Source organism: Dreissena polymorpha, chromosome 3 (assembly GCF_020536995.1).
Source record: "Dreissena polymorpha isolate Duluth1 chromosome 3, UMN_Dpol_1.0, whole genome shotgun sequence".
Classification (NCBI taxonomy): Eukaryota; Metazoa; Mollusca; class Bivalvia; order Myida; family Dreissenidae; genus Dreissena; species Dreissena polymorpha.
Genome location: NC_068357.1, coordinates 148,810,148 through 148,833,546, shown reverse-complemented (window position 1 = coordinate 148,833,546; position 23,399 = coordinate 148,810,148). Strand labels below are relative to the sequence as shown.

Below are 23,399 nucleotides of genomic sequence, written 5' to 3'. Positions count from 1 at the left end.
GGACTAGTGATATTTATTTTCCACTGTGTCCTGAACGTACAGGTATAGAATAATTTTGTTAAATGGTATCCGCTTTAGGCTTATTCTAAATTATTTGCTGCATATTCTTATTATACGCAAACGTTCTGCACAAAGCCGATTTGCATCACATTCGATGCACTGTATTGTACTTAAGAAAAAGACATACCGTGACTTAAACGATACTTTAATTTGACATAAGTACTTACTTGTTCTGCAGATACGCAATGCTTTGCAAAAACAAAAGCGCAAGAAACACAGTCAGTCGTTTATGTCTACGAACAAGACCTTTGTGTCAACGAGCTTCACTGAAGACTCGCTTGCTCTGGTATGTTTTGATGTTAAATTAATTGTATTTACTGTAATAAAATCCGAGCAAAATGTGAGGTTAGGTCTACTCTTATTGTGTGTTATACCCCGAAGTAAAGGGGGGTATACGCCATTATGTCTATCCGTCTGCCTGTCTATCAGTCTGTCCATAGAAATTAATTTGTCCGAAGACGTTCGTCTACACTTGCCAAGCCACAACATTTAAACTTGCAGGAATTGCTCCGTTTGATATGAAGTTGTGCATGTATCAGCCTTAACACGCATACTTAAATACTTACATTTAAATCACACTTTAATAGCCGCGCCATGCGAAAATGGGTCTAATGCGTTTTGGCCAGCGTATCTTAAGCCCAACTTGTGCATTTGCGCAGTCTGGTCAGAGGCAATGCTGTTCGCCATAAAATCACCCATTGTGTTATGGCCTCATTATGTATCTCCTGACCAGACTGAGAGATGAGCAGGCAGAGTTGGCTATACATATAATGGGCGCATATGGAATAAGACCCATTTTCGCATGACATGGATCATTAAAAATCTCATTGCGAATTGTAAATGGCACATTTTAGCAATATGCTTTTCGATACAAAATTGAAATCAAAATAGCAAACTTGTAAATAAGGGCAGCCTATCCAGGCGTTTAGGAACGATTTCCAGACGTGCTGACCGAGTACGGCAAACATTTGTGGTTGGATAATTAAACGATTTTCCTCTTATCGTGACACTATACTATTTGTTTGTTTTCTCATCTTGAAAGCATAACTGTGTTTATCGATAGTTAATTATATATTCCCCGGACGATTTAGTGAACGAGTACTGACCCTGGAATTCTGCGAAATGGATTTTAACGCGTAATTGTAACTGGGCCACAATTTGTGTCGTTTGAACATACAGAGAGTAGTCTGTAATTCCTTACACTGAATAGTGATACATGCTTTGCGCTGAGCACAGACACGGTGTTGTTGCCAAAGTTCAGAGGTTTTATCTCGAATCAGCCTATGAAATATTCGAATATATTTATGCGTGTCTGCTGGCGTTATGTAAAAGTCATTTAAGGTGAAAAGCTGGTTAAAACAGCTACGCCGAAAAAGCTCATAAGTGTTCTATACCCATGTTTAGGTCAGAGTTGTTGTCACCGTGTGAACTGCTAGGGTAACAAGTAATGCATAAACAACAAAGTACGAGTCGACAGGGCTGTCTTTATGACTACCTAATTCGTGAGTAAAAAGTATTGTTCGCAGATTTATTTTTTATTTATTTTCATCAATTATCTTATTGTATATTTAGAATGTGTATATGGTGTCAAAAATAAAAAGTTTTGTACAGCGAATTTCCGTAAAGAAATTATATTCTTAGTAAGATACGTATTCGATATTCCAACATTATTCATTTAATATAATGGTGATTGCAAATTGTCTTTATATTCAGTTCTCGTTACCATTTTCATAATACTTTCTATGCTTTCTGAACGTCAAAAAAGGGCCATGTTGTTGTTATGTTGTCTAAGTTATCTTTATAAAATAAATAGGATGATAAAAAGTGCACACACATCTCGACCCGTGCGTAAAGAATGGCTTGTGGTGATTAATTTTGAAGATTGAGTTGCGTCTTAAATTATGCAATAGCGAACAACTTCAGTGCCTTCACCGCTTTGATTTAACTATGATGCTGGGTTCACAATGATACTGTAGATCATTCTGGTAGTACTGTTTCTGAGATTTCAGTCGAGTGTGTTTTGTCAAGTCGTATCGCATGAGAGATGCAGCCACGATTAACGAGACTGATATACGGATCGCGTAACACTATACCGTTGTAATTTTCCATTTAGTTTATACTTTTTCAACATATTTTTCAAAGAAACAAATCACGAAATGTTTCATGTTAAGATAAGATTGCATGTAGTAAAATGACCGAAGCCGGAAGAGTGCTTGTTTTAACACCAGTAAGTAGACTGGCCACAAGTATGAAAGGAAACCGAAAGCGCTAATTGCGAATACGTTTTTTTTATTTGAATACTCAATACGCATTGGTAGCAGTAAAACGATATACCGGGTTGTATAGCACAATGACTTAACCATTTTTGTATGTGAAACCACTATACCTCAATGTTTAATATTAGGTATGAAACAGCACATTACACCTTATATAAAACCTTTCCACAACCCGGTTTACCATTATTTATATAGACATATGTATCAAAATAACTTAAACAATCTGTTTTCTCTTCAACCAATGAATACACAGTATTTTAATGTGTATAGTGGTCATATACACAATTGTTTAAAACAATGCCAATGTGTATACAACTGGCTTCGCTCAAGGTATATAATTTCATGTTAGTATTAATTTATTACATATCGACGTCTGGCGTCAAGGGGGCAATTTAACAGTTTGTGTTGGTTCGCTAGCTGTGTTCAATAATACACACCCATTAAAAAGCCTGTAACATCTTTTGATTGACATTTACATAAATTTAATAACACATGGCTCTATTTCTAACGACATGCCATTTTCGATGAGAAATATCCACACCTGCTGATGAAAATCTTCAGTCATCAATCAAATTTGTCATTTTATGTCGGTGTATTGCTTTAAATTTTAACATATAGTTTACCTTACGAACTTTGCGATTATAAAAATTCAAAAGTCAATCAAAGCAATGCTTATACATGGTCAACGATTTAAAAAGCATTTTTGTATTGATGTTCAAAGAAAGCATGACCTAAGCTAAACTAACTGTTAAAGGTTTAAGCACTTCCGAGTAAAATTAACCCTTATAAAATATATATAATGCAACATCTGAATGAGTCACTTATGACGTTCTTTATTGACACATATTAATTGATTCCAGCCAAGAGTTAATCTGCAACAGCATGCAGTGCGACGCAGTTTCTCATCTGGTAAGTGATCGGCCAATGCACGATCTTAAATACGAAATTAGACATGTCGAACCGTGACGAATATTTAACGGTTTAACGAGCGATTCCATGTAAGTCGGTGATAGTACGCGTGATATCTCGTTATGTTGCCACCGTATACATTGTTTATTTTACACCATGAATATCGTGTCAGGATTTTAAATATGTTATTGCTTATTTGTCATTTCAGGTCATGACGAGTGAATAGTATGTTTTGACCAACACACTGACAGTGACAAGTCATACAGGACACCACCTTGTTTAGAGAAACGCACGTTGATCAGTTCAACAAATGCCATAAATAAAGTTATTATGTTCATGTATTCCATTGAATGTGTAGTTACTGGCATAATAATGTAATTCCATCTTCATTAAATGTTTGGCAGTTTATATATCATAGCATTTTACAAGCTAATGGCCATGTTAATAAATAAAATTATGAAAGAGCCATCTTGACATTTTGTTATGTATTTGGGTACGACGTTGGTGTTCATGAAATATTATGTTGTATGTCTACACACATGACTTTAATAACAACGCTCCTTAGTTGATATAAACTCATAGCAATATGAACATGCTCATGACCAGTACAGTGTTGTATAGTATGTATTACAAATAATATACAAACCGATATTATATTACAAATCGTCGTAAACATACAGGCATTGTTTTAATTGTTCGTCTAATATTACTTAATTTTGGTAAATATGCCAACAAACACACAAACACCAGTCTTATTAGCGTCTTCCAAATCCAAAGTTGTGTCCTCTAGACAACAGCACGGGGTCAATGAGGATAACAGCAAAGGTTATTATATAAAATATAATTATTTATATAATTCACATTGACAATAAAGCTACCGAAGAATCAACATTTAGGCGAATATAGTAAAACTTGCCACCGGTATTAAATAACATCCCACGAGTGCATTCAATGCTTGAACAGTGCGGAGCAAGCAAAACAAATACAACATTATTATTTTTGGATGATTCCAAACTTACAGTATTAAAATGCTTTACAATTTAAAAATGCCTTATTAGTGAGCCGTTTAAGTACACCGCAATTTAAATCGCACGCGTATGTTAACTTACACGAACTACTGTTCAATTGTTAAATTATTTCAGGTGACAATTAACTAACAGTTATCTATCTGATAATCACAAAACTATGAATTTTTTACAGCTTAGTTTAGTGTTATTCAGTGCGTATTTGTTTTTATTGCTTACGCACGATCTCTCTAAACGACCAATTGATATCAACACTTATCTTCGCCTATCTACATATATCTATTGTCTTCACCTTTCAAAGTTATTCAAAGCGTATTTTATCTTGCAACACCTTGTGTAAACAGATAGCATTGTTAAAACTGTATCATTCACTCACATTTCCAACACCTATTAACTACACATACTTACAGAAAGACATTTACTTTGCAATCAATTATATTAATTTCGTATCCGTAACATTTTGTGTTCAAAAAATTGCAACAATAGACCGCTACTAACATATCAATATGTCAGTGTAATTCGACTGTTGTGTCGGTATGACCATATTTAAAGAGATTGCAATTATTAATTTAACTCACTTTGCGGTCTGTCATAAAATATCGTGTCATTATAACAGTATACTCAATACATTTTCATACAATGAAGTACATCGTTGAATTGCGAGAAAGAGACAACAATGAATTCCAACTTTGACTGTAATTATTTTAAACAGATCTGAAAAACATGCATATGATGATGAGATTCTATAAAGCACACGTTACCCTTAAGAAGTGCGCCCGCATTCTTTTCAGAGAACACTGATAATCTTAGAAGCAACAGAACATTTTAGAATGAGCAAGTTGCTTTAAAACAATACTAAGTCACCGATTAACCACGGAAATACTGTAAACAAGCCCACGAGGACATACCAATCACCATGCTGCATTGCAGACCAAAAGCCGATACTAATACTATATTTCTAAATACAAAAAATGTGTACCGAAAACGATTGAACATATTGTTTCTGGCCATACACATAAAGCGTTGTCTGGAGAAGCTAGTGATCCACAGTCTGTAATAGTGCATTATTTTAGAATAATTATTTTTAAGGCGAACATAAAACTGTGAGTACTTCTCTTTGTACTGTTGAAACGAGCATGTAATTTATATTAATATGGTTTACTGTTCAAAGGAGCAGCTATGCATTGCAATAATAGGTATGTTCGAAGGTCTATGCTTGCCAACCGCTATATATCTAACGTATGACTATTATGAAGTATCATGTTGTTGGTTTTTGAACATTAAACATTCGCACGCACAAGCGTAATAGTCGACAAGCGTTACTTATAGTTTGATAAAACAACTACCGTGATCATACCAATGACGGAAGGTACGATCTTAATTTTTCGCCAACTTCGATACACACAGTATACGCTTTATATTTCTACATCAGCTAAAATGACCACGTTTGTGTTGTGCTACTCAATCAACCTCTTCAATCATAAACTTAAAGAAAAGCTAACATATTTTTGATATCTATCCATAAGCCAAATTAGCAGTTTAAAGCTGTTGACAATGATTGTTTGCTTGACAAACGAAGGTTATTAGGACGTGTCTTTACATAAAGAACGCACCTTTGTGCATTCTAGTCTGACCAGTAGTATTCCAAATAACACTGCTGTAACTAGTTGAAAGACTGTCAGCAGAGGGAATCAATCCATCTGTACATGTCACACATGCTACCGAGCAAAATGTTGTTCTTTCTGTTAACACAGACCCGTTGCTAGCCATATAATATGGACAAAAATCATATTATAAAAATGGCAGTTTGAGGAGAAAAAAATAATTCCATATCCAACAGGAGTGACAATGCAACATATGACCAATTTGAACAATTTAACTCCAACATTTTTTTTGCATATTTATACTGTTATATAAATGCATTTTGTCACCAACCCATGGGTAGATGTTGATACCTCATGATGCATGTCTGACCAGTAGCATTCAAAACACAACTGCTAGTACATATTGAACACGTATTGCTAGAAAGACCGATTCCTTTAGCACACGTCAAAATTTCGATGTATTAAATATGATATGGTCCAAACTCTCATTTTATTGATCCAGATTATTAATACAAACGACAAACGTATGTTACATTTTCATTTAATTATACCGAACAAAGCCATTCTAATAAACAATACTTAACAATACGTTATATAATTTTGAGTAATTGATTACAGTTAAATTAGCATATTATTTCTTTAGTCAATCTGTTTATGAATACGATTTATAGGTATTATCGTTACTACTTCTTAGCGGTTGATTTAACCTCTTCCGCTTCATATGTGGTAATATTAAAGTGCGATATTAAAACAATAACTTCTCCAGTTTTAAATCAAATAAGTAAATGTATTGTATTAGCATATATAGTAAGTGTAACTGTAAGCACAAATCTGTACCCAATTGTATGTTCAATAAAATGATCAGTGCCTTTAATCCTTAATCACTGGCCACACAAAGTCCATATGAACATTTCAGGTGCCGTTTGGAATATTCCAATCCATGATGCTTGTTTCTTATGAGTGATACGTTCTCTGTAGATATACAGTTCTTTTCATGGAAACACATACCATTTTTCTCATGTATTTTACCATGTTTGACATTTACAAAGACACCAGTTTCATTTGCATACATACAACATTGGTGAAACAATATATAACATGTATGGCACACATCATGAGGAATCATATGGAATTGTTTTGAGTTTTAAATAATTGTAAACAAAATAAAAATAAACTGCAAGCATTTATAATAGTTCACACACATATACACGATATATTGTCAGAAAAAATCATTTTATATGAGAGGCAAACACTATGCATGCAATCAGGCGGATTCACACTCGCTGTCACACACACAGGTTTACGTTTAAAACATAAACAAGTTCCAATTGTTGAGAGCATGGGCACCTTTATACAATTTAATATGTACTTAAAAAGAATATTCCAAGTTCTGTTGGTTGAGAAATATTGTATGAAGTGGATGCATTTTTTATTATTTGTTTCATATTTGTTTTTTAAAAGGGCAATTTCTGCTTTTGTCTGTATTTTTATATAAAGCTAATTAATAAATATATTAAAATTGTAGATGCACTTTTTAATGTTCATGTTAAATATAAACATTTTCATTAAAAATTAGTATACAGTTCAGAACATTATTGTATACTTTTTGTCGATAATGCCAAAAAAGGCCATTTATTTTATTCATTTTATTTCAATGTTCACGTCTTTCAGAAAAATTCGCAGTTTTGTCCATACTTCTTGAATGTTACTGCATTTCCAAAATGATGGTTAATTATTTCAATATTTAATTGACCTAACTCACACAAATTTCACGCTTTCAGTCCGCATTTTAACGTTTTTTGTTGGATATATATCTTATTTTATTATTTTATTTTTGGGGGGGGGGGGGTTGTATTGTGTTAGCCTGAAGTAAATGGAGAATCACATTAATTAAGAACATCAATTCATGAGGACATTACACAAATAATAACTACACAAAAAACGTATATCTCCTAACACACGTTTTGATTTGGCATAAACCACAGTAGCGGCACACTCACATGGGAGTATATGGCGACGGAAATGTATTAAACGGATTAAACTGTAATTCCTTTATTTTCACAACTGCTTTGATGAACACATATTTACTTAATTTGTTTAACAAGCTTGATGCCTCATTACTACTTAAAATCAACAAAAATTGCGTACAATATTTCGTAAAATAAAGTTAAAAAATTGAAAATCAGTGTTTCATATAGCAATTGCCGAAATTTCAACGCCAGATGTGGACTGGTAACATAGATGTTTATAGATATAAAATACACGGTTTTTTATTTCCCGCAAATATATCTATTCATATAAAGAAGTGAAGAAGAAGTGGTACCTTTTCAGTGTGCATGTGTCGTATAAATAGATATCAGTTTGGGAAATTAAAATGACATTTATTGTGACACGAAAAATATAAAACAAGCATTTTGTATCTACAAACATCTATGTCACCAAAACATATCTGGCTTTGAAATTTTGCTATAAGGAGCATTGATTGTTTTATTGTGTAACTTTATTTTACGAAATACTTTACGAAATTTCCGTTGATTTTGGATATTAATGGGGCTTTAACATAAAATAGTTGCTATCGGCTAATACGCTGTAGTTCGTCTGTCATCAATTTTGTTGATTTTGTTGACATGGCTGCAGGGCCCCGACTTCACATTGGAATATCTTAAAAATAAATATTATTGATATTGATTAAGATACAAAATACTCTTTTTTATGTTTTGTGGTACAATATATTCAGCACATGTATTTTTACCATGTTAGTGTTCGTGTTTCGTATGCAAAGATATCGTTGCGGGAAATTATATGCATTATGTATCTCGTTAAATCTATGTTACCAGACAACATCTAGATTTTAAATATTGGCCATTGCTATAAGGGACACTGATTTGTTGGGTAAACTTTATTTTACGAAATAGTTTACGAAGAATTCGTTTACTTTGAGTGTTAATGCGGCTTTGAAAAATAAATATCAACGAACATAATCAACGTACTGTTGATTATGTATCATGCATTTTACGTAAGTTCTTATAATCCAAGTTTTATTGAGATATAATAAGACATGTATAACAAGCATACTGCCAGAAACACTCATAGTGTACAACAAACTGAGAATGTGAGAGATATGTACAGTTTTTTCTACGCTTGCATATGATGACCACACCAACGATGATTATAAGTCCACCAACAGCACCACCAACCGAACCAGCAATCACTGCTATTTGGGCACTATTTCCTCTTGGCAATTCTTAAAATAAAATATTATTTGGATTTACTATGTAATGTTTATAAATGCATTAAAAAATCTTTTAAAGAAAGGGAAAACTACATACATAAATCGCTTTGGAGCGATTGTTTAAAAGTTATCATTTCTATTTTATGCGAATCATGTGCAGAAAATGAATTGACAAATAAAATAGCTAAATATGGTGTCGTACATACCTGGCAATTCTAATGTCAGAATGTTGCTTTTAATAACATCACCATCCGAAGCTTTAATAGAGCACGCCCATTGGTCACCAACGTTAGACCTGTTCAAGTTCCTAAGTGTGCATGTGTGCACTTTGTATGTACACGTACAGTCGGTCAGATAAGCTGGATTCGTTGGGATATTCAGACAGTCTCCTCCGTTTACTTGCGCGCTCAGAGCTATTTCTCCATTATGCCACCACGAGACGATTGGGTTATTGTCATGGCGACAAGTTAGATGAGGTGAGTGACCAGCTGACACGTCTGTCGTGTCTGCATATAGGGTCACCGATTTGGGAGCTGAATGATGGAAAAAATTGCGATAATCATGTCTATATTTTTAAAGCCCCGTTAACACTAAACAAACAAACGAATATTTCTTTAAAAATTTCGTAAAATACAGTTGACCCATATAACATCAGTGTCCCTTATAGCAATAGCCAAAATTTGAACGCTAGATGTGTTCTTGTCACATAGAATAGCAAGATACAAAATAATTTTATTGTTTTGTAGTATATTCAAATTTCTGGCAACGATATTTATGCATATGACTAATGAACACAAAATTGTAACAATAAAATGTGTTGAATATATTTAACCACAAACTAATACAAAATAGCATTTTGTATCTTGTTAAGTCTGTGTTACCAGACACATTTAGCAATAAAATTTCGTCTATAGCTATAAGGAATACTGAGCTTTTATAAGTACATATATTTTATGAAATATTTTACGAACTATTCATTGATTTTGAGTGTTAATGTGGATTTAATGAAATACAATCATAGAAACTTTAACTCGTATATATGTGTGTTTCAATCATTCAGAGACTCAACATATACTTGGTTACAATACTTCACGTCTGAACCGGAATCCCAGGGGTTAGGGTTAGGGTTAACCCTAAACAGGACTTTCATTATGATACAGTGGATGTCCGGTTTAAGAGGTTTCGAATGTATGATATAACTTTGCGTCAGTGTCAATTATATGCAGAACAGGCATATACATATATGCTGTGCTTGCTAGATGTAAACGAACAAACGTTTTACGTGTCATATGTATAAATGAATAACTAAATATAGTGTCATAAATACCTGGCAATGTTAATGTTAGAATGTTACTTTTGATAACAGTACCATTCCAATCGCTAATAGAGCATGCCCATTGGTCACCAACGTTGGACCAGGACAAGTTCCTAAGTGTACATGTGTGCACTGTGTATTTACATGTACAGTCGGTCAGATAAGCTGGATTCGTTGGGATATTCAGGCAGGCTGTTCCGTTTATGTGCGCGCTCAGAGCTATTTCTCCATTAAGCCACCACGAGACGATTGTGTAGTTTTCATGTTGACAAGTCAGATGTAGTGATTGACCCGCTGACACGTCTGTCGTGTCTGCAGATAGGTTCACCGATTTAGGAGCTGAATGATGGTAAAAAATGCAATAAAATTGTAATTATTTTTTAAAGCCCCATTAACACTCAAAATCCACGAATATTACGTAAACAAAATAGGTCAAATACAGTTAACCCATACAAATCAGTGTTTCTTATAGCAATAGCCAAAATGTCAACGCTAGATGTGCTCTGGTTACATAGATTCAACAAGATACACGATGCTTTTTATATTTTTTGTAGTACAATATATTCCCTTTTAATTTCCCGAAACAATATATATTCATACGACACAAGAACACCAAATTGGTACATGAATAAGTGCTGAACATATTATACCACAAGCAAATAAAATAAGAGCTTTTTATATATTGTTAAATCTATGTTACCAGACCACATGTAGCAATGAAAGTGTGTCTTTTGCTATAAGTAATACGGAGGTTGTATGTGTTAACTTTACCTTAGGAAATAATTTACGAAATATTTGTTGAATATAAGTGTTAATGGGACTTAAATGAAATAATATCAAAGACGTTTTAACTCATTATATGTGTGTTTCAATAGTTAACTATTCAGAGACTCAACATACTTGGTTACAATACTTCAAGTCTAAATATGAATCCCCTCTAAACAGGACTTTCATGATTATACAGGGGATGTCCGGTTTAAGAGGTTTCGAATGTATGACATGACTTTGCGTCAGTGTCAATTATATGCAGAAAAGGCATTGACATATATGCTGTGCTTGCTGATGTAAACGAACAAATGTTTTAGTGCCACATGTATAAATGAATAACTAAATATGGTGTCATAAATACCTGGTAATGTTAATGTCAGAATGTTACTTTTTATAACAGTACCATCCCACTCGCTAATAAAGCACACCCATTGGTCACCAACGTTAGACCTGTTCAAGTTGCTAAGTGTACATGTGTGCACTGTGTATGTACACGTACAGTCGGTCAGATAAGCTGGATTCGTTGGGATATTCAGGCAGTCTCCTCCGTTTACTTTCGCGCTCATAGCTTTTTCTCCATTATGCCACCACGAGACGATTGGGTACTTGTCATGGTGACAAGTCAGATGTGGTGAGTGACCAGCTGACACGTCTGTCGTGTCTGCATATAGGGTCACCGATTTGGGAGCTGAATGATGGGGAAAATTGCAATAAAATTGTAATTATTATTTAAAGCCCCGTTAAAACTCAAAATCAACGAATATTTCTTAAAACATATCGTAAAATACAGTTAACCCAAAAAACATCAATGTCCCTTATAGCAAAAGCCTAAATAACAACGCTAGACGTGTTCTCGTAACATAGAATTAACAAGATACAAAATGCTTGATTTATTTATTTTTGTAGTACAATATATTGCATTTTAATTTCTCGCAACGATATTTATTCATATGACAAATGAACACTAAATTGTTACAATAAAATGTGTTGAATATATTGTTCCACAAACTAATAAAAAATAGCATTTTGTATCTTGTTAAGTCTGTGTTACCAGACCACATCTAGAAATTAAATTTCGCCTATTGCTATAAGGAATACTGAGCTTTTATGGGTACATATATTTTATGAAATATGTTTCGAACTATTCGTTGATTTTGGGTGTTAAAAGTGCTTTAATGAAAAACAATCATAGAAACTTTAACTCGTAGATATGTGTGTTTCAATCGTTAACCATTTAGATATTCAATATTTACTTGGTTACAATACTTCACGTCTAGATCGGAATCCCCTCTAAACCGGACTTTCATGATGATACAGGGAATGTCCGGTTTAAGGGGTTGCGAGTGTATGACATATGTTTGCGTCATTGTCAATCATATGCAGAAAATGAATTGACATATATGTTGTGCTTGCTAGATGTAAACGAACAAATGTTTTTAAAATCACATATAAATGTATAACTAAATATGGTGTCATAAATACCTGGCAATGTTAATGTCAGAATGTTACTTTTCATACTTCCAATAGAGCATGCCCATTGGTCACCAACGTTAGACCAGGACAAGTGCTCAAGTTTACATGTGTGCACTGAGTTTTCACAAGTACAGTCGGCCAGATAATCCGGATCCGTTGGGCTATTGATGCATTCATCTCCGTTTACTTGCGCTGTCAGAGCTATTTCTCCATTTAGCCACCACGAGACGACGTGGTAGTAGTCATGGTTACAGGTCAGATGTAGTGGGTGACCAGCAGACACGTCTGTCGTGTCTGCATAAAGGGTCACTTCTTGCGCAGCTGAATGATGGTAAAAAATGCAATGAAATAGTTTTTTTTAACCCCCATTTACACTCAAAATCAACGAATAGTTCGTAAAATATTTATATAAAAAAATAAGTAAACCCTCGAAAAATTAGTGTTCCTTGTAGCAATAGCCAAAGTTTAAACGCTGAATGAGGTCTGGTAACATAGATTCAACAAGATACAAAATGCTCTTTTTGATTTACTTTTTGTGGCATAATATAGTCAACACATGTTAATGTACCATGTTAGTGTGTGAGTGTCGTATGAATATATATCCTTGCGGAAAATTAAAATGGAAAATATTGTACCACAACACAAATAAAAATGAGCAATTTGTATCATGTTAAATCTATCTTACCAGACCACATCTAGCGTTGAAAGTTTGGCTATTTCCCTAAGGAACACTGATTTTTTATGGTTTAATATTATTTTACGAAATATTTTACGAAATATTCGTTGATTTTGAATGTTAATGGGGCTTTAAACACGGTGAAGATGCATATCGGTGGCCTCTCTGTCAAAATGCTGACTCTCTGTTCATTCTCGGCTACCTCTCTGTTATAAACATGAAAATGGATGATCGTAATTCACAAAACAGATAAGAAAATCTAAAATTAAAACCCGTAAGCACATTTGTGCATAAAAAGAGGTGGTCCATGAGTTGAAGTATATATCCAGCTACAGGTTCACAGTATTCCGCAAGTCCAAACACTTATCACAAACTCTATCGAAGATGGAATGATGACGAGGGTGGTGGAACAATCGTGCATACATGCCACTTTGATGACTGTTAACATAGCTTTTCTATATTATGTCAAATATATAATGTCATTGATATCATCTTTATGATCAAAACTTTACGTTCAATGCGCGCTATATAGTAATTTTTGTCAATTTTGCTTAAAAAATGCCTACTTTCGCTTTCGTTGTGGCACGGAAAGCCTCTCGATTGGCTCACTTTTCTGGCACGGGAAGCCTATTCGTCGATTATATGTAGCCGATAGCGTTAGTCCAAATAATTACGTTAAAAGTCCCCTTTCGCCTTTGATATTTACATCCAATATTCTGACATTTAAGTTTTTACTATCAATACTTTTAACAAGTGTTAAACTCATTTTATTTACAAAAATAACAATGTTAATCGACGACTAGGCTTCCCGTGCCAGAAAAGTGAGCCGATCGAGAGGCTTTCCTTGCCACAACGAAAGGGAAAGTAGGCATTTTTTAAGTAAAATTTACGATAATTACTATATAGCGTACATTGAACGTAAAGTTTTGATCATAAAGATGTTATCAATGATATAAGATTTTTGACATATTACGGAAAAGCTATGTTAAAAAGTCATCAAAGTGGCATGTATGCACGATTGTTCCACCACCCTCGTCATCATTCCATCTTCGATAGAGTTTGTGATAAGTGTTTGGACCTGCGGAATACTGTGAACCTGTAGCTGGATATATGCTTCAACTCATGGACCACCTCTTTTTATGCAAAAATGTGTTTACGGGTTTTAATTTTAGATTTTCTTATCTGTTTTGTGAATTACGATCATCCATTTTTCATGTTTATAACAGAGAGGCAGCCAAGAATAAACAGAGAGGCAGCATTTTGACAGAGAGGCCACCGATATGCATCTACACCGTGTTAAAGGATTCTATGTGCTCTCTACAGTTTGAATTGTATGCGTTTGTATACACTATTTGCGTGTACTTTACGATACAATAAATTGAGCAATTAAGCACTCCAATAAATAACTGTATTATGAGCGAATGCGCTATCATTGCGTATCGGCTGCAACACAAGACTCACCATTACGTCGTTACGTGATTGTATTATGAGCGAATAGGCTATCATTGCGTATCTTCTGCAACACTGGACATGACATTGAATCGTTACGTCATTGTATTATAAGCGAATGCGCTATCATTGCGTATCTGCTGCATCACAGGACTCGACATTACGTCGTTAAGTGATTGTATTATGAGCGAATGCGCTATCATTGCGTATCTGCTGCATCACAGGACTCGGCATTACGTCGTTAAGTGATTGTATTATGAGCGAATGCGCTATCATTGCGTATCTGCTGCATCACAGGACTCGACATTACGTCGTTACGTGATTGTATTATGAGCAAATGCGCTATCATTGCGTATCTGCTGCATCACAAGACTCGACATATGAATTTATGGACCAACATGGGTTGAGCGATCGTGATGGCAATTATACGGCAAAAAGATAAAAGAAAAATGGGGTCTTCGAAAAATATTGTATTTTGAGCTTTTTGGAACTTTAAGGGACATTTGAAAAGGTTATTTACGACGCACACGAAATAATACTCTAGAAACATTATCAGGAGACACTCTCTTGTTAACATCAGTTAGTTGTACGCAATACAGGATGCTAACAAAAATAAAACACAATATTAAAATGAAAACTATTTTAGCTGGGTTCACCGTCTTAATTCAAATATGTTTATTTTTACTCGATATTATCAAAAGCCCCAGGCTTATTGAAACGCTCTCGGGTCCTTTTTTTTCCTGGGTCTAGAACAAGTTTTTGGTATTTTTGGGGTTCTAAAGAACGCTCCGAAAGTAGGGATCGATCCGTGAGCCCCCGGTTACTAGACGGACACCATATCCATTACAACAAAGCGACCGATTGAAAACGGCCTTTTTAAAGCTTTGTCGCATTTGAGACTTAAACTCCTCGAACACGATCATCATAAATAGTTTTTATCATACCTGATAGCCCCTGAGTTGTTGATAGGACAAAGACAACCAGCAGTTGCTTCAACGTGGTATGTGCAGACATACCGTTGTTCTCCTGCAAAAGTAAACACTAAATTTACCGACAGAATGACAATTATGCAGAAGTTGTGTAAAAATATATGCATTAATTTTAAATGTTATTTCTTCAACGTTGTCATATTTCAGTTGTCAAAGGATGTAGGGGGTAGAGCTAGTTTTTGGTACGTGGATGAAACATATTTACGATAATCCGTACATCTAGTTTTTTTACAATGTTCTGTAAATAAATCATTAACTTTATAGTTTCGTATATTTGATAAATGAACCATGCTTGTTTATGCTAATAACTTTAAAACATACCCCCCACCTAATTGATTTAATAGAATGTTGATAATAACGGTCTTATAACACTTAAATATTGTGTTTAGAATTCGATTCACGCGTCACCTTGTGACATTCATGTTTTCATGTTCTGTCTGCATTTGATAAACGTTGTTTGAGATTAGCGTTTTTTTTTTCTGATGTAAGTGTTAGGTTTGGCTCCACCCTCGAATCGGTTTAAACAACTTATGCTTTTAAGCGCCTGTTCCTAAGCATTGATGGTGGCTTTATGTTTATAACTGTTGTAATAATAGTGGATAAGGACATGAATGTCTCTTTCGGGAGAGTTTCTCACAACTTCCTTGAATGTGTGTTTCATAAAATACTTCAATAGTTTGATTTACGTTATGTGGATGCAGCAGACCTTATCCCCTTACATATCTTCAATGTAGTCATATTTCAGTCTTCAGATGCTTAAGGCAGTATAGCTATTTGTGGTAATGTGGATGAAACATAATTACGTTTTTTACACCCTGTTTTTGTCGTTTGTTTAGGGAAATATCGCTTACTTGATAGGTAAAAATAGTTTATAGATATACTTTATTTCTTTGTATGCTGATACATTTTAAAACCTTTCCCCTCATCATTTTAATAAATTTAAGAAACGAACGACACTTGTACACTAAAATTGTGTGTGTGTGTGTGTGTGTGTGTGGTATTCGATTTAAGCGTCACGGTTCAAAAAAGTGGATAAGGACAAGATTTTCTCTCCGCATAGTTTCCGGACTTTCTTTATTTGCTTGCAATGCTAGCGCATGCGCTCATAATGCAATCACGTAACGACGTAATATCGAGTGATGTGAAGCAGCTGATACGCGATTACAGCGCATTCGCTCATAATACAATCGCGTACAACGTAATGTTGAGTCTTGTGTTGCAGCAGAAACGCATCGATGGCGCATTCGCTCATAGTGCTCACGTTATTATTATGCATGTGCGTTTCAGCAAGCCGAGTCGCGGTGAGCAAGGCAGGAACAAACGGCGGTTTCATTCGGACACGTGATGACCAGCTTGCGTGCATCCGATAAAAAATACTATATTAACGCGGATGAGTTCGTGCATTAGGTACGCACTGATATCGCATTCGCTCATTATGCAATCACTTAACGACGTAATGTTGAGTCTTGGGTTGCATCAGGTACGAAATGAACAAACGAGGTTTGTTTTCAAGAGATTCTGTGTTTAAGGAATTATATGTGTTTTTATTGCTATTGGTATTTTTCATTATTTGTAAATGTTATATTTGGTTCAAGTAGTACTTATCTTGATAGCGTTGTGAAAATGAAAATGTTCATAGTATAATTAACTATATTTCAATCGTTTTCTGTAAAATAAGTATATGATATACATCAATTGAACTTGTGTTCGGAATTTTTAGCATTTTGTACATCTAAACATTTAATTTTGTGCGCGCTCTATTGATAATATATACGTAGGATTTTTGCTTTTCAAACATGATTCATATAACAAATCCATCATGCTCTTAAAATTTCATTGTCTATACTTAGATTGATGCATACCATGATGCAAATTCCTCACCATGGATACTTAAAACGATATAATAATAATAATAATAATAATAATAATAATTATACTACTACTACTACTACTACTGCTACTACTACTACTACTACTACTACTACTACTACTACTACTACTACAAATACTACTACTACTACTACTACTACTACTACTGCTACTACTAATAATAATAATAAAATAAGAATACTAATAATAATAATATAATACAAAAATAATTATAAAAATAATAATAATAACATATTATTATTATTATCATCATTATTATTATGCAAAACGTCAAACATGTGTCGTAACTTTATTTATATGAAGATTTCCATTGTAGTAAAAAATAGACTTACATGAATATTTTCCAATTATCGTCAGCAAAACCAAACTAAATAACTTGATTTTTCGTCAATGCACTCTACTGATCTAACAGAATACAATTAATGAGACACAATTGTTAATCGCATACTTGTACTATTAGATAAAGAGTTGGGCAAAGTACTTAATATCAGATTAATCAAAACCATCCCTTGTGAACTTAAGAAGCCATTATCACGATCATATGATATAACTTGAGAAATGAGATATCTACTATACACTGTACATGTAGTAACAGCTACTAGACGACGTACTAATGGTGAATTGAGCAGCGAAGACCACACAAATACTCACATGTTATGATTTCTTAATATATTTGTCAACGATTTAGTTTAGTTTAAACCTATTTATTTTAGCTCGATTGCATCGAAAGCCTAAGGCTTATATAAACGCTCTCGAGTCCGTTTCCTGGGCCTAGAACCAGTACTTGGTGTCTTTGGGGAAGATCTAAAGAACGCTCCCAGGGTGGGGATCGAACCCGTGACCTCCCGGTCGCTAGGCGGACACCATATCCATTACACCACAGCGACCTGCAATGTCAACGATTTGAATTGCCCATCACAGGGTTAGTGAGTACTATATACATAACAAGAACATAATATAAAAATAAGTTTGATCTCTGGATCAAAAGTGTTATGCGTTATCTCTCGTACGTGAACGAAATTCATTTTTAATGTGTTGCTTCCTTCTGTATGCGTTAAATCAGGGGCGCCAATACGCAAACATGTGGGAAAGAACAAGAAATGTGTGTTTCGTGGTTTCAAGCTGGCTGGTATAAACTTGTCGACGTAGTTGTTCTGGTTCGATGGCGGGGGGGGGAGGGGGGGGGCGTGGTGAAGGTCGCCAACAATCGGAAGCGCAAACAAATGGACTCAATGTGTCGTTTCGGCTGGCAGATTTGTCGGTCTTACCTTGCCAAGTTTTTGCTTATAAAACCAGCTTACGCGTCGAAACCATAAGTTAATGATCACCAAAAACTAAATATGTTTGAGCCAATTTATAACATAAGTATGTGTTCCTCGTCTCTCAAGACAGCGACGTGTTTTAACGACTAAGCAAAACATGTAATCAAGTATTGAATTTCAATCTCTACATGCATAGTGGCAGAAACCATTGAAACCGCCGATACTTTATGTTAACTTTTGTTTACAAATAATGTTATGTATACAAGTCATTTTTATTTGTTTGTGATATTTATAACAAGTTTACATTTTTTCTAATTGATCTATAAAAACACGAATCAGGACTTGACAAGCTTATGTTGATCGATTTTATTTTATCCGAACATTTATACACTTGATATGAAATCGATCATATGTTGATAAACGTTTACACTTGTGACTTTGAAACTTCGCACACGTCCTATTTGAATAATATAGTACGTTATCGTTATCACATTCTTGTAATAATAACTAGTGAATTAGATAGCTACTACATATTGTATTACTATCTTCAAACCAGCGAATGAACAAATCGTCAGCGAAGGTCATGGACTTTCTCACAAATAAATTATAATTCTTTATCATTCCGCTACATTGATATCTGCCTGATATATCGCTGATATATTTGTTATATCAGTTGAACATGAAGTTGTTATATCAGTCGATGTTAGGAGGTAGGTCATTTTACTCGGAATCAACGTTAAAGTCATCATTTTTAGTAAAATAAAATCAGATTCAACAAGACAAATTATTTGATAAAAAGATGTAATAACAAAGAGGTGCCATTTTGTAACGGCAATTTTGTTATTTATTTGCTCTGTGCACTGGTTTATGTTAATATGGCGTATTTTGACGTCATGACATTATAGTGCTTCCCGTGTCACTTTATTGAAATGTAACCAACTGAAAAAGTATTAAATAAAAAGAAAATGTATTTGATTCTATAGATTTTCGATTTTAATAAATGTTTTAGCATAACAATCACAAGGCCACACGTGAAAGTATTGTTAATCTAATAATTAGGGTGTTAAAATCGGTATCTACCGAAACCAAAAAATTATTCCATTGTTCTTATTTCATTTAGCCACGTTTAAAATAAAATATAAATAAAAACAGGTTGATGTAAGTTAATTTAGCTTTATTTAAAATGTTTAAGAAGTGTTTCCAGTAAGGTGTTTTTGCGCGATAGATCCTGTTTGACGCTATTGTAGCTATCTATAGAACTTCTATGCTAACTGGCTTTTAATAAATAAAACATATAATTTAAATGTTGAAGAGCAACACAACAAATGGACGTTAGTGCGAAAAAAAAACAGTGTGAAAATAAACTAAGCAAAGAGAAAAAAGAGCTGTATTTTAACAACGATTTACCAGAGCAGTTGTGGCCATTGTAAGATGAATCGCACACGCATGCATAACCTGTACTGTTGTTCAAACATATCCCACAAACGCAGGGATTAGACGCGCATACATTAGGATGTTAACTACCTGAGTATATAAAGGTTATACATTAACTTCAACTCTAAAGTAAAACATGTGCAATATCATTTTTCTTCTCATCTCAAATTTAAATTTTGTTGTATGATTTTTTAAAGTAGAAATACATTAATAACATTAATTGGTAAATAAGTGAGAGAGTGAGCTAGTGAGTGAGCGACGGTGCAAGTTATTGACTGACTGATTGAGTGAGTGAGTATTTGAGTGGTTGAGTGAGTAAATTAGCGAACGGTTGAATGAGTGAGTGAGTGAGTGAGTGAGTCGGCGGATGGGTGGATGGACTGATGAGTGTCGTTGGGTGTGTGCGGATGTTTATATGAGTGACATAGTGAGTGAGTAAGATAACGAGTAAGTGAGTAAGTGAGTTTGTAAGTAAGCGAGAGAGCGTGTGAGTGAGAAAGCGAGTCAGTTAGAGATAATGATTGAGTGAGTGAGTGTGTAGCTGCGTGCGTGAGTAATTAAGTGAGTATGTACCTGCGTACGTGAGTTAGTTAATAAGTGAGTGTGTACGTGAGTAGGTGAGTGATTAAGTGAGGGAGAAAGTGCGGGAGGGAATTGGCGGAGGGATGGAGGTTAACTATATAAATGAATTAATTAAACTCAATCGATTAAAATATCATTAAGTCTTTTAACAAATCAGTCGATCAATAAACAAATATATAAATCATAATAAACAGTTTCACGGTATAACAAAAGAGACTACTAACAACTTGTTCACATTATTCATACCGCAGTTTGCGTTGCAAAGATCTTCATGGCAACACTTGTGAATCAAAGCGCTGTAGGCGCTAAAGGCCTGGGGCTAGATTTAGTGTGACGTAAAATGCATTTAGGATGTTTTGTCCGAATTTCTCCGTTTGTCCGAATTTATACGGATTGACCCTAACGGTTGAGTGCAGAAGATCAGATAAAAACTGTAAGAAAAGACATTATTTGTGTATTTACTACAGTGTACATAGACGGTGGAGGACAAGACGATACTGGTTGTGGGAACGATAAACTTTTGTTCAACTCTGGTAGTGGTTCGTCTGCATAGGCGGTGAAGATATACAACAACAACAACATGGCCGCAAAAAACTGTTATTGTTGGCGTCAAATAAATCACTTTCTATCTCATAGTTAACAGATCAGGAAAACACTCATACTTCCTTTGTAATGTGTATACAAAAACAAATCCACTTAAGCCCAAGTCTCACTTTTGCTGGTAGAGCCCCGGTTCATCCCGGTTTGCTAACGCCGGTCGACCGGGATGATTTGTAGAAAAAAAATTAAGCAGTCACACTAATTCCCGGTGCCGCCCCGGTTATAGCCGGTCAACAGCCCGGCAGAGTCCCGGTCAACCCGGACTAGCTACGGTTTATCCCGGTGAAGGTTGTCGCAGGTAGTGCCCCGGTTGAGCCCCAGTGAAAGCCGGCAGCGTCCCGGCAGAGCTCTGGTATACCGTAACACCGCCGGCACTCACCGGGGCCATACCGGCATAAGAGCCCGGCAGAGCTACGGCAACGCCCCGGTTTCACCCCTGTCGTCACCGGTAATGCCACGGTGAATGCCGAAGGCGTACCAGCAGAGCAACGGTACCGTAGCTATACCGGGACTCTAACGGCCGCGAACGGGACTCCACCGTAGGCTTTCCGTAGCCTTGCCGGGGTCTGTAAAGGCCCCGATGGAGCTACGATGCCGTCCCGGTTGTTCCCGGTGCCGTTCCGGTTGTTCCCGGTGCCGCACCGGTCGTGGCCGGTCCTTCCCGGTGACGCCCGGTTCATCCAGGAGGTATTAAACATTTTCATACTGTGGTGCCCCGGTTTCTGCCGGTCGTCCCCGATGGAGCCCCGCTTAATCCGGGTAGATCCCGGATCACGCAACGGGGCTCCGCCGGCATCATAGTGAGACTGGGCCTTTACCCTGATAAAGAACGGTTTACATATTGTTAACGTTGTCTCACGTAGAACTTTTCATGCTCGATTTGCGCGCACGATCTGCGCAGTGAAATATCATATCTGGTAACTTCGTATATTTCCGAGAATGATCAATAATATTTGTTGTTGTTTTTTCATTTTCTTTTTTCTTTAATGTCGCCTTAACGCAAAATAAAATAACAATATCTTGAAATATGTTTATAAATACCGAATATAATGTCTTAAAAAAAATATCAGAACAAAATTCTTCTTACTGTCTCCGTAGACACTCGTATCTTTTCGGCCTAAACCGTCGAGAGAGGAACTTATTCTCGCATGAATATGCAATAATAAAAACTATGTCGTAGCCAATGCTTAGCAATTTTGTTTTTTTACAACTTTTATGACACGGTGATGTATTATAGTGATGTTTCTGTATTTACAAGGCGGATTATTGAGATCTGCGAAGAACTTTTATTGCGCATGAATTAAGGGGTAAACCGGAGTTTTGGGAATGTGGGTTTAGGTAGCCAGCAAATTCTGACTGTCTCAGAAATTTGTATCATAACTATGGCCTTGGGGCTACGCCCAAAGCCAAAACGGTTTCAGCCAAAGATCTTGTGTAATCCGAGATTGATCTTCCAATTATTTGTGAGAGTCCATGGTGTGTCGTTCACGGGAGGTGGAAAACTACAACGGGCGAGGCATGGTCAGTGGTGATAACCCCCAAAAAGGGTTAGGGTTAGGGTTAGGGTTAGGGGTCGGGTTAGGGTTAGGGTTGGGTTTAGGCGAACCCAAACCCTAACCCGACCCCTAACACTAACCCAAACCCTAACCTTAACCCTCTAACCCCCCATTGCGCAATACCATACCATGCCTCGCCCGTTGTCGTTTTCCGCCTCCCGAGACAGTGCTAAAATGTTATATTTCTATCATATCATTATGTACGGTTCATTTATTACAGCTGCTCGTCTTTTTCCTAGGTTTTCGTATGCACGCTTACAAATTATTCGTTATGGACGTGTTTGGTATTTACATTGCTC

The 23,399-nt window shown here is 35.5% G+C and overlaps 1 protein-coding gene and 1 long non-coding RNA gene across 5 annotated transcripts; one reads left to right on the top strand and one right to left on the bottom strand.

The window, feature by feature from the left end:
- The first annotated feature begins 235 nt into the window (after positions 1-235).
- Positions 236-3,604, top strand: LOC127871953 (uncharacterized). Its single transcript, XR_008045649.1, has 3 exons — positions 236-346; positions 3,197-3,245; positions 3,454-3,604. It is a non-coding gene; the product is annotated as an uncharacterized LOC127871953 (long non-coding RNA).
- Positions 3,605-6,399: 2,795 nt separating this feature from the next.
- On the bottom strand, positions 6,400-18,163 carry LOC127871937 (uncharacterized). Of its 4 annotated transcripts, none has more exons than XM_052415213.1 (8): positions 17,999-18,163; positions 15,732-15,813; positions 12,672-12,983; positions 11,551-11,877; positions 10,434-10,760; positions 9,313-9,639; positions 9,002-9,118; positions 6,400-8,535 (listed from the first exon to the last, which is right to left on the bottom strand). In XM_052415213.1, the coding sequence occupies exons 2-8, from the start codon at positions 15,799-15,801 to the stop codon at positions 8,522-8,524; spliced, it is 1,494 nt and encodes a 497-aa protein (XP_052271173.1). In that variant the 5' UTR covers positions 15,802-15,813; positions 17,999-18,163; the 3' UTR covers positions 6,400-8,521. The 4 variants fall into 4 exon arrangements, with proteins under 4 accessions (XP_052271173.1, XP_052271174.1, XP_052271175.1 ...); XM_052415214.1 differs by having other exon boundaries at positions 10,434-10,733; XM_052415215.1 differs by lacking the exon at positions 10,434-10,760.
- Positions 18,164-23,399: the final 5,236 nt, after the last annotated feature.